The sequence below is a fragment of the Aptenodytes forsteri genome, unplaced genomic scaffold, assembly GCF_000699145.1.
Source record: "Aptenodytes forsteri isolate BGI_AS27 unplaced genomic scaffold, ASM69914v1 Scaffold309, whole genome shotgun sequence".
NCBI classification, from domain to species: Eukaryota; Metazoa; Chordata; class Aves; order Sphenisciformes; family Spheniscidae; genus Aptenodytes; species Aptenodytes forsteri.
Window position 1 is genome coordinate 5,246,123 of NW_008795857.1, and position 12,098 is coordinate 5,258,220.

General features: G+C 35.6%; 1 protein-coding gene across 1 annotated transcript in view; it reads right to left on the reverse strand.

Moving 5' to 3' along the window:
- Positions 1-12,098, reverse strand: part of BIRC6 (baculoviral IAP repeat containing 6) — a 175,142-nt gene that overhangs the window by 52,946 nt on the left and 110,098 nt on the right. The window contains exons 61-65 of the mRNA XM_019473244.1: positions 10,745-10,941; positions 8,176-8,476; positions 5,421-5,638; positions 2,889-3,053; positions 750-918 (exon numbers count right to left, since the gene is read on the reverse strand). Of these exons, the coding sequence (XP_019328789.1) occupies positions 750-918; positions 2,889-3,053; positions 5,421-5,638; positions 8,176-8,476; positions 10,745-10,941 (1,050 nt within the window). The remainder of the gene's footprint in view (positions 1-749; positions 919-2,888; positions 3,054-5,420; positions 5,639-8,175; positions 8,477-10,744; positions 10,942-12,098) is intronic.

Consider the following 12,098-nt stretch of genomic DNA (forward strand, 5'->3'; position numbering starts at 1 on the left):
GACTGAACGTAAATCACAAACCCAGTATGCTGGTTTTGCCATTAGTTCCACACAGGCATCTGCTTAACTTATACTGCTTGACGCTACCTTGTACAACTGAAATGGTTTTCACAGCAAGGTAGAACATACTGGATGAAACTATCAAAATGTTCGTTTTAAAAGTATGAGTAGAAACGCGATGACAACTTATAAATGATTTGTTTTTCCTTTAAAAAAACCCCCAACAATTTCATTGTTCCCATATATTTGAAATATTTTGCAGTTTTGATAAGAGGTTTATTTTTATATTTCAGAAAAAATCAGAAAAAGCTCTGATCAAAGTAAAAGAGAATTTACCAACGTTTACCAACTTTATGCATATACCTGCTCAATTTTCTCACAAAATTAACATTTTTCTTCACAGTAAGATTCATGGTCTTGTGTAAAGTACTCTCTCTCTCTCTCCATGTATCTTCTACAGAACAACTAAAATATAAACTTTTCAGATGGAAATACTAATTTCAACAGTTTAAGAATTAAATTTCAAATTTAAAAAAGACATTAAACGAACAAAGTTTAAAGTGTTACAAAAGTGAGTACTTCAACGAACACTATCATTTTGTTTTCTAAGGCTCAAGTGAATGTTCCATTAGTAAAATTCTAAATCGGCAAACTTACTGAAACTAGCCAGAACTACCTATTGTTTATATAAAAACTTATTTGACAGAAGTAAGCCAACTTTGATTTAGAAGGAGACAACGGCACATTACCTGAATCGTTGCGGAGGTATGATGACATTGCTGGGATGAGGCAAGATTGACTGAGTAGCTCTAGGAGAACGGATGGAAGAGCACTGCTGTTTTGTCCTCTCCCCTCATGGCTAGTCTGGGGCTCTCCATTTGAGGTACTCCCTGCAGGATTTATGTAACTGGCAAGAACCTGAAATACACAAAAATATTTATTCAAACCTGATTTATTTTAGGCAAAAGAACTTTGACCTTCCTTCCTTAAGAAAGACACCATAATACTTCACTAGCTATTTTGCCAATGCAGGACTGGTATTTATTTCAGCAGTCCCAAAGATCTCTCAGAAGAAATCCCATACAGTTACTAGATTATGATTCCAACTTTGGCTAATGCTAAAATTAAATAGTTATTATAATTCTGAATGACTTTAAGAGATCAATTAACATGAATTTTGACAAAACTGCTGGAGTTACTCAAAGCAGGAGTTTGCCAGCTCACACCACTGAGACAAAAGATTTTTCTTTTTTTTAAACTGTTAAAATGTTTTAAAAACATTTGTAACCTCCTTTTGGATGGGACTTCAGGGTTTACAGATGAAACAACAACTTACAGTGAGCATGACAGTTACTTGAACACCCACTTGTGAGCATGGCTCTTGCTTCAGTAAACAAAGAGCAGCCTTCCCCTCAGCGATGGCGGGAGAGTCACCTCATGACTGCACACCTGCTCGTCCCAAGGGTAGTTCTTGCTGAGTTCACAGGCCCTTACCGTGTGTTGTAGATGTACAACCTAATGCACTTCCATGGGTCTGATTTGTGCACTTGTACTCTCAAATTAAGTAACTTCAAGTCTTGAAAGGCTGTATTATTTGAAGTCTCAGGGGCTCTATTAACCTTAGCCTCTTCTTCCTTTCATTCTCCCTCTTTGCTCTAACCCCATTACCCATGGTATTTTGCTGCAGCATCTTACCAGCACTACATACAACAGAATTTTTCTAAACAAACTTTCTAGAGAAGGGACCAGGCAAAGTCTGCTGTACAACTGACTGACATCTTCAGCAAAATGCTGAAGGGCTTTCTACTTCTTCCTACAATTGCTGACTGCCCAAAGCAAATGCCTCCTTACCTCATGACTTATGACAGTTATAGCTAAACGTCTGCATGGTGTAATACAGAATACTGCCTAGAAGCTTCGCCAAGAGTGACTCAGGTGATTTTCCTCTTTCTTGCTTAGGAAAATTGTTTTGGATTTTATTTGTTTTGCTTTTGCAAGGGACGTGATACTTGTGCCTTGTAATCTACAGTGAGTGGAATAACTGATTACATCAAAATGATAACTTCATCAGTCAGGGCATGGGCATTTTCAGAATTTCATCTCCTTTGCGCTCTACCCCAGCAGTAAGGCTAGCTAATGCATTTGAGCTGACAGTTCTGTGAATGAAATTTTTGATGACTAGATAGAATCTCATTTTCCCTACACTGACCTAACATAACAGGGGTTGGTCGCATCTCACAATGGACTGAAAAGCCTAATTATGCAGGATTTTCTTCTCCTTAGCATGAGCCATTTGGAAGGCATCAGTTTTACTAAGATCTGGATGTTTACTGGTGATTTACTATTGTCATTTAATTGATATACTCATGATTTTATAGTATGTTTGAGTGAGATTTTGTTATATTGGCATAACACATTCACGGACACCACTAACAACTATGGGCATTTTCTTAAAGCAGAGCAAAAATATGAGAGAAATGAATAGGTAAGATTATTTGGCACACAAAACAAAATGTTTATTCCCGCATCCACCTCCTTTAATGGACAGTCCTTACTTTTGACTGAATGCAGTTATGTCCACAGAGATATATGACAGCTCCAGGGAAATACACTGGAATGCTTCTTGGTTCATTGTCTATTCAGAACTGTCACCCAGGCTTACCCACTCAGGTCTTTTTTATGCAGCAGCCTACTGACGTTTGAAAACAGCCTCACTCAAAATATGATCTATACCATTTTTCATGTAGACAGGTGGTTGTAAACTAATTTTTTTCCAAAATACCATAATTACTGTGCTATATAACTGAGAAAATACAAGCTCAATTTTTATTATCCAGTTTCTAACGTTTCAAGTGCCAATCATTAATCAAAATTTCATTATTACACACCTGCAGAAGGCAGGTCACGTGCTCTTCTTCTAGCCTTTGCTTAGTCAAAGCTTGTTCAACATCCCATCCTGAAGCTGTGGAGCCTGTTCCAAAGCCTGTACCCTTAGCCCAGTACAACTGCTGTTCTTCTGTTGATGCACTGCTGTGTGTACTTGACACCTGTGGCTAAGTTAAAAAAAAAAAAAAAACAAACAACAAAACACCACAACAATAATTTAACTTTCTTCATCTTATGAACCAATTCTTTAGAAAGCCTTTGTTCTGCAAAAGAAGGTAATCCCAATTTATTAATTTAATAAAGATTTCATTGGGATTCAGGGGAATTCAAAGCTTTAGATAGGAAAGACTCTGCCACACACATGGAGTTCCAGTACAGGTCAGTGCTAAATTGTTGCAAGTGATTCCTTTTGTAAGCCCATTTTTGTCTAAGACACTACCACTGCTTAAATGATTAAAGGTATTAAAATGCTACTTAATCCATTTCATGCTAAACATCACAGCTCTGTAATTATTACTGTTTAACACCTAGTCAAGTTTAATAGCATAATTAGATGAAGTGAATGGAAGTAGAAATGTCATCAAAAGTACACAGCTGAAATGCTGAGATGCTCAAGCATGTGCTGATTTGAGTAAATGCTCCAAAATGGCAAGAGGTGCAAGTCACATGTATAGCTCTGACACATGATCTCTGGGTCACTAAAATACACACCATTTCCTCTCCAGATAATAGGGGGGAAATACCTTGTCCTTAAAATGTTCTGAGAGACAGCATTTTTCCAGAGATGGTTGTACAGCTTTTTCTAATGGTCTGCATCACTGCATTTTACTAACATAACTCCAATATTATATTGCTTAGCCCTTATGAAACTATTTAAGTACTTACACTAATTTGGAAAGTTTACCGGATCTTTGGCAAAAAGGATGCAGAAAAAACTCTGATAAGCATTTTTTAATTAACGCTTTCCTAATTATATATTTAGCACCCTAAAGAAGTGACCTCATTTTTCTGAAGCGATGAACACTTCCTACTTTCATTAGAGTTACTCAGTGACAATTAGCCTTACTGGAAAGCAGGTCATGTGAGTAGGTGCACAACTTTCATTTGCAGTATTTGATTTACGGCTCTGAAAAGTTTCATTTTCTGTTCAGATCTTCTTCAGTGACTTTGTTCAGGATTATACTTGAAGGAGAAGAAATTATGTATGAACAGACTGCAGTGGTAAAAAAAAGTTATCACCTATGAAGTAACATACTGACAGTAGTCTGGAATCACCATTTAACTTTTACACTAGGAATGTAATGCATCTCAGTGATGAAATAGCTGTGTGGTTATTCACATGTAGACATTACTCATTACATCACTCATAAACGTGCTGTGCCTTTAACACTCAAGAGGACTGTCATGAGCACTGACCTAAAGCACTTAAGGGAAAGCCTGGCCCCAGAAATACAAGCCTCAGTGCAGCCCTGACGGATCTCTAGTTTCAAGTTACCATCTATCACCTGATAGATATGAATTATGAGAAAGCAAGCTGTTTAAGGGGTCATGGTAGAACTGAAGCAGAGATAAGAATTAATGGTTGCCCTTTCCCTCCAAAAATGCAAAAATGCTAAGGCGTTAATGTGTCAGCAGCCTGATACCCCATTAGGAGCAGAATATCTCAGCTTCCCCTTAAATTTGACTAGCCATTAAAGTGAATTATTCTCATGCATAGCTTCATCTCTTTCTTGCTCAACCCCTCATCAGTATCAGAGCTGCTAAAATATGGACAGCCCTATATTTTGCATCAACTTAGCTATATTTAGCCACCAGGAACTTTTTCATGCAAGCCTCTGCCACGAAGATGCTAAAGAGGGCAAGTCATGAATTTTTTTTTTAAACACTTTCATAGACAATTGGTATGTTATGCAGAAATGGCAACTCATAATCCTAAAAAAATCAGGGGATACATATTCTGAATAGAGGGTAGTATAATACAGTAAGTACTTCGAAAAAGTTTTATTTCGGAGATTCACTCGGGATCTTGAATGCTATGGAAAGTGTTTGTCTTTGAATCTCATTTCCCAATCAGTAAAAAGGGGATAAAAAAATCACTGCATTAATTCATTAATTTTCACAACTCATTTACATTTGTGAAGCATTTAAGAGGAAATAATTTGCAGCCAGTACAGTTTAGATGATGAATGCTAAATAAGGTAATGAGGTCATGCTATCTAATGAGGATTAAAGAACCACCATCCATTGAGCATTATGACTCATGCACTGAAAAAGAAGGTCCTGTGAAAGAAACTGACTACACCTTAATGCCTCATGACAAGCCTTCTTTGTTGGTTAAATTTCACGATTACTATGTTTATTTGCAACATGCAAGGACAAGTACTTAATCAAGTAGTTTGTCATTATTTTTGCTCTTCATTCAAATGCCAACTCTGCAGAAATTAGACTACAATGAAAGCATGGAGGTTATTTTCTTTTTTATAGTTAAACCTCCTACTGCTTCTCAATGGCAATTATTCTGCTGCTAAACTTACCTCCGCCTGGTTGGGACTAGAGTTGGGCACTCTTGGTGCATGGTGGCTTAGAGCAGACAGACAAGCAAGGATAAGATGTATGGCCCCAATCTCCAGTGCCATCCGCCTAAGCAGTACTCCATCGTCAGTAGTCAATGGTGTAGTGCTGAACAAACTACGCAACACATGGAAGGGCAGAGTTGGAAGCACGTTCGCTGAAGGAGACTGCAGGATATGACCTAGATTGAAGAAGAAAAATATCAAAATCACATTTTCTTTCTATAGTTCAATACAGCCTGTTAATCTCCGCAATGGTTTATAAACAACACATACAGAAATATACTAAGGACCTAAGCATTTGCATATAGTAAGCTATCTAATATTAGGTTTCTCTTCACAAACAATTTTCAGCAGGAGAAGAGTGTAGAAGAAAGAATGTTTCTTTATTTCCTTTATGGATTTGGTTAAGAACCAAAGTTATAAAATCTGATTCGCCATTTCCAGGGAAAAAACTTAGTTTGTGAGTAATATTGAGTATACTTCTGTATTTGACTACCTTTCAGGTCATATTTCTGAATGAAGAAAATGAAGGTGGTTCGGACTAATTTTTTTAATTTTTATTTTTTTTAAAACATTCCAACTACAGAAAGTTAAAGAATGCACGTGGTCAGCTAACAGCAGCTCAGATGACAAGGTGTGGTGGTTTATCATGATGTAGGATTTTTTTTCATATTCATGTGGCCACAGTGGGAATTAAGTCACTGACACAATCCAAGCTGTGATGCTATTCAAGTTGAATACATGGTGAAATACTAACATAATTTTAATTAGATGAGCTGCGTGTCTGAATTTTGTAAAATTATTATTATAATTATTATAATTTTAACGCTTTTAAATTATGAGCAAAAATGACTTTTTTAAAAAGCCACATTTCAAGTAATAGAGTGACCTATTAATGCAACGTACTCAGATTTGGGAAACTGTCTCAGTTTTTTCCTGTATTTAACAATGCATTTCACATTCCTTCCCCAGTGCATATGTAAATAGAGATATTTGACAACTGAAAATACTTCAAAATAGCCAACTCTGTTCAGAAGTTTGCTTCTTATTTTAAATATATTTATATTATTTTCTCCCTCATTCTTAGAGTTTATGAGCTATATCATCATCCAGAGGTCTAAACTGAAATACATTATACAAATATATGTCTATATTTGTATGTATATGTATCTACACACACACATGCATACACACGAGTTAATTCATATCTATCTGATACTCTTTGTAAAGACAATAACAAGAAGGAAGCAAAAAGTCCTGAGTGGGATCTTCATAAATAAAACTGAACACCTCTGGAAAAAGGCCCACCTGATAGACTTCCAGAACTGCAGGTGTAGCCAAATGACAAGGAGACAAAAAAAAGAAAATCTACACATTTGCCTATCATTTGTTTTCGCAGACAACTGAATCTATGTTTAATCTATAAGCTATGGATTTATAAGTGCAGCTCTTCACATTATGCAAGGAAATAGAGAGATTCTAGGTGTACAAAAAGATGCATTTCCAACAGAAAAGGAAAATATTAATGCACAAACTGGATATGAATAAATTTAGGTGGAAAATTAAAGCAGCCCCTACTTATCAGGAAAATGATGTTTTGGAACTGTATTCCAATAGCAACAGTGGATGCACACACACAAAAAAGAAAGCAACCCAAGTTTTAAGGGTTGCAGTTGGTCTCTTTATTTAAAAAAAAAAAAAGGATATAAAATTGTTTGCAATAGCAGGGGACTAGAACCACTCAAAGACATAAAAATCTGAGGGACTGCATATAGTCCTTCAGTTAATTACTACTCAAATTAGGTGGGTGCAAGCAGCCAGACTGAGTTTTTGTTATCCAGTTTATTCTTGTCTACTGTCCTGTACCTAAATACAACAGAAATAAAAACATAAACAGAAGGGAGGGTAAACAAGGTTCTTAGTTCCTCAGTTGGTCTTACAAGCTACGTGTTGTCCACCACTCTACAGGCTGCTGAATAGAGACTAACTTCAGTTGATTACTGCATAGAAAAAACAGCATTCTTTTCAGTCATAATGAAAGGAAATATCTTAAAAGTACTGAAACATCTTTCACATACACTCTTCCAGTTTTTCAAAACACTAAAAAATACAAATATTAGAACTATATGCAGAATTCCAGGTTTGGTTGCAAAGACACTGACTACAAATAGTCTCTCAGCTCATCTGTTCATTCATCGAAGAATACCCCATTTCTCCCTCTGAACTCACACCATTAAAGTAGAGCTCCTGCTCAGCTAATTTGAGCACTATGACCTTTAGATCTTTCTCTCCTTTTCTAAAACAGCATTATTCAAGAGTTTATTCTACATCTGTTGCAGCTACGCTCCCATCCATATTATTTGGCATCTGGTTGCAGAATTATATGGTGTTTGCTCAATTAGTTGAGCACACCCAGCTACTTAGATTGTTCTGTCTGAGCACACTGTCATCTTGACAGTGTCACTGTAAGTTTTATCAGCAGTTATTTTACAATTACTCTGACATCTAGATGGGAACACTTGAATACTGGTGATTATGACAAAACTTTGCCAGACAGAATTTAATATTTAGAGACAACAGACTATCAAAGATGCTAGCAACACAGTTCTGCACAAATCAATTCTAACTTCCTGCTAAAAATATTACAGTGTAAATGAATTTAAGTAAAATTATCTAGCCGTGGTCTACAAAGAAACATAATAATTGCAGCACATACTTCCTTCACCATCATCTGTAACTCCCAACACCAATCTCAACAGACACTGAGCATGTTTCCGTTCTTTTAGCAGCACCTCAGCATAGCCCGGGAGACGAAGAAATAAACCAAAGGCAGCCAAAGAATGCGCGGGTATGGGAGACATAGTCTGAACTGTTGACTTGATCGGTGGAGGTTCTGCAGCAATTGTTTCTGGTGCTTCATACACCAATTCCCCTGATTGTTCAATGGTAACCCATTCAAACTGATCACTGTCCTTCTGCTTTTCCTGCGTGGTCGATGTAACCACTGGAGTGCTCACCTTAACCAGCAAAAACAAAACCAAAAAAAAATTGTTAGTCATTCAGTTAATCACCTAGGCAAAAATTTTATTAAAGTTAGGATCTAAAGGACATACAATCTTAATATAGGACACTATTAAAAAGTCACATGAAATACACTACCATTTACAGATACGGAGACCAGGCTAAATGGTTTAAAAGGGCATACTTGTTGCATTTTCAATACAGTTCTAGAAAGTCCTGCCTACACAAGCAAGCAACTGTATTTTGCCAACCTAAAATCCTCAGTTAAAAAAGTGTTGCTTAAAATCGAGAGTCATAGGAGACATAAATTACACAGAAATAAACAAAGATTAGTTTATAAATCAGACTGTTAAGTAAGAAATGGCCCTTTTATTTTTAACAAACAGCGTGAACTCAAGTGGTTAATTTTTAATTACATATTGCAAAAAGGAGAACAATTAATCATAATACCTTTAAAAACTAAGAAGAAATTTGGGTATCTTAGCAGTCTTGTAGCAACTCGTGCTCCTTTCAGGTTTTTGATTGATTTGGCAGGCTTTATCACTATTATGCTCTAACACAACAGTCTGTAGTTCTATTTTATGAACTAATACTGCACAGAAGACTATGCAGCCAGGCATTATGATGGGAATCAGAGTTTAAGGGGGATAACAGTTGTACAATTCCGCAGGAAACAGTCATACACTCAGTTAAAATGAAGGTATGACACCCAGGTCCCTCTCATAATTAAACATCACAGAAGCATCACGCTTTTATGCTACTCAGATGAACTGATGCAATCATATTTAAAATTTTACTATTTATCACCAGACTGATCTAAACCGGAAAAGATTAATCTGAAAAGCCCTTGCAGAATTTATTCAGAATACCAAATTTCTAATTAAAAGTCAAAGCCATGTTTAGCTGCATTTATTCCAATCATCTACACATTAAGATAGTAATTAAGAAAATCCTAAAATACAGAGTTTACAAAATCAGAAATATCAGTGACTTAAAGAAATATAAAAGTAAAATTAAAGAATGAAGAGTCTGGAGAATTCATCAGTCTTCACTCTGAATCTTCTATTTGGTATTACTATACTTAATTTGTTTTTATGGATCACAGAATTCTTATTCAGTATTTGAATCCACATTATATCTCAAGCTAAAAAATTGTGAAAAGAAAATAACTTCCCAGGACTATAGAAAAAGAAGGGAAAAAAGGGATGAAATTTCTCATGGTCATAAGTTGCCTTTCATCAATATTGCAGAATTCCATTAATCAGTCTTCTTCAATCGTTCTCTCTCTTGCATTTCAAAATACAGTAATTGCTTATGAGAACACATTTCCTTAACTTTTAATTTTTTAACAGGCTTGATACTAGACCTCTAAAAGTTCTTTGCAGAACTATTTGCCAAGGATTCATACTAAGTACCTGGTCTCACTACAGGGTTCCTTATTCCTGCCTCAGTTTTGCAGTCAGGGTACTGAATAGCACTCTTAACTCATGATTAACTTAATTTCAAAGGGAATAAATATTCACAATCTTTCCTATGAAAAGTATCAGCCAAAAATTTCAAAAATATAGCCAAACAGAATTTGAATAATTCACAGGTTATTTTTTCCCTTTTTAATAAAGATTGTGTACCTAGAACAGCAGCCAAAGGAGTAATTCCACACTAATGCCACTACTGACACTTCTGAAAAGCCTATCAGCGCCTCCAGAGAAATTCTATACATAATTATAATAAGTATACAAATATATTACATATATTATTTAGTATATAATTTTATTTTATATATAAGATTATAAAGATAATTATGAAGTTATTTATTGTTTATAATAATAAATCTAAAAAAATTATATCATCTGCTTTGAGAACTGAATTTCACTTAACCATAAAAAAAAAAAAACCCTGAAGGTACATTTACATGAGCAATTAAATGATAAGCAAGTATGGATTCATAGTACATCAGCAACTTTATGTTACTGCACCCTCCAAGATACTTTACGAATTAACAGAAGTGAGGCAAACAGCAACACTGAATTCGTGCATTTGTTCCACAGGGACATGGATACTCAAGCAGCCTATAACATGTGTAGGGAAGCAGCATGTATAGCTGGACTGGGCTGTGGAGTTATGCACTCGCCTATTTTAAAGCAGCTTCCCCACATAACTGAGATGTCAAACTGAACCATAGAGAAATATGAGGAAAATACTGTCCTTAAACAAACAAACAAAACACTCTTAGCAGGTTTTTCTACGCTAGTTTTTTCACTCACTTGCTGAATTACATCAGGATAAAGCATAGGGAGTCTCTCTGCAATGAGGGCCAATCCACCCATTCCTGCAAAAACTTGCAGTGGAGACTGAATGGGACAGGTTTCAAGAAGCGATTCATCTAGCACTGCATCCATACACTCATCCCCAGGACTGATGGCTTCATCTTCAGGGCAAGGTCCCAGTAAATCTGCATGTTCTACAAAAACACAGGGGTAAAAGAAATTAATACATCATCATCAATATTGTGTTTACCTCTTCATCCTCACTTAAAAGTGTACTTCAAAAGTACCAGTTCCTTCTTAAGCAAAACCTGAGTCAAGAACCTGAAACAAATGAGTACAAGAGTATCAAAAGAAAATAAAAGTATTCGTGGTACCTTTTGCCAGTGATGGCAGATCCATGTCATAACTTGGGATTATTTATACAGGGTTACATGTTAATTGTTAGAATTTTATGTTTTATTAGAATTTGATCTATGTCTTCAAAATTTTGTTAACTTTGGAAGTATGACATTTTTTAACACTGTCCTTCATCTAGGAGGTAAGAGTAGGTTTGTTACTCTCCAATAAAGAGTTCGTAATTGAAGAAAGGAAAGATAACCTTACTTAAGTTAGTCTTGCTATTTTTTCAAAAATGCTGAACAAGAATTTTTTTTAGTTTCCCCTTTCCCATCATTTAACTCACCATCTATAAAGTCCTATCACCTATCACTCACCACACCTATCATTCTCACATCTCCTCTCTGTGAGGTGTCAAAATACCTCTCTGCCAAAGCTGTGAGATTTAATTCTATTCTTCCCCATAAAAAGTATCAAGATCTTTATTTTTAACTTTCTACTAGCCTCCATCCTCCCAGTTTATGACTAAGCACTGTAATATCTTGTACAATGGACAAAAAATCTGATCATTTTATAGAATGATGCACACAGTTTGTATATACAGAACCCTACCACAATTCATTTTGCCAAAAATTAATCCTCTGCTCATTACCACAAGCAAACTTCACAGTGAATATTCAATTTATTTAATCTAAAGAATCTGTATTGCAGATTATGTTGTTGAATACTATAATGCAGTGGTCTTCAAAGCCTTCACAGTATATCCACATCAAAAGGCAGCATAGATCAAGTGGTCTCAGTATCTCTTTGCTGTAAGTAGTCTGACACCCAGCTGAAAATCCACGATTATACTTAAAATATTTGTATGCACACATGCTACCATTTATTATATACTTGTAAAAACATGGAAGCACATTAAAACATAATTCATGCAGCTACCAAAACTCCAAAACTAACTTTTTTTTTTTTTTTTTTAAAGTTTTAACCACAGATACTTTATCTTTTAAAACCTTTT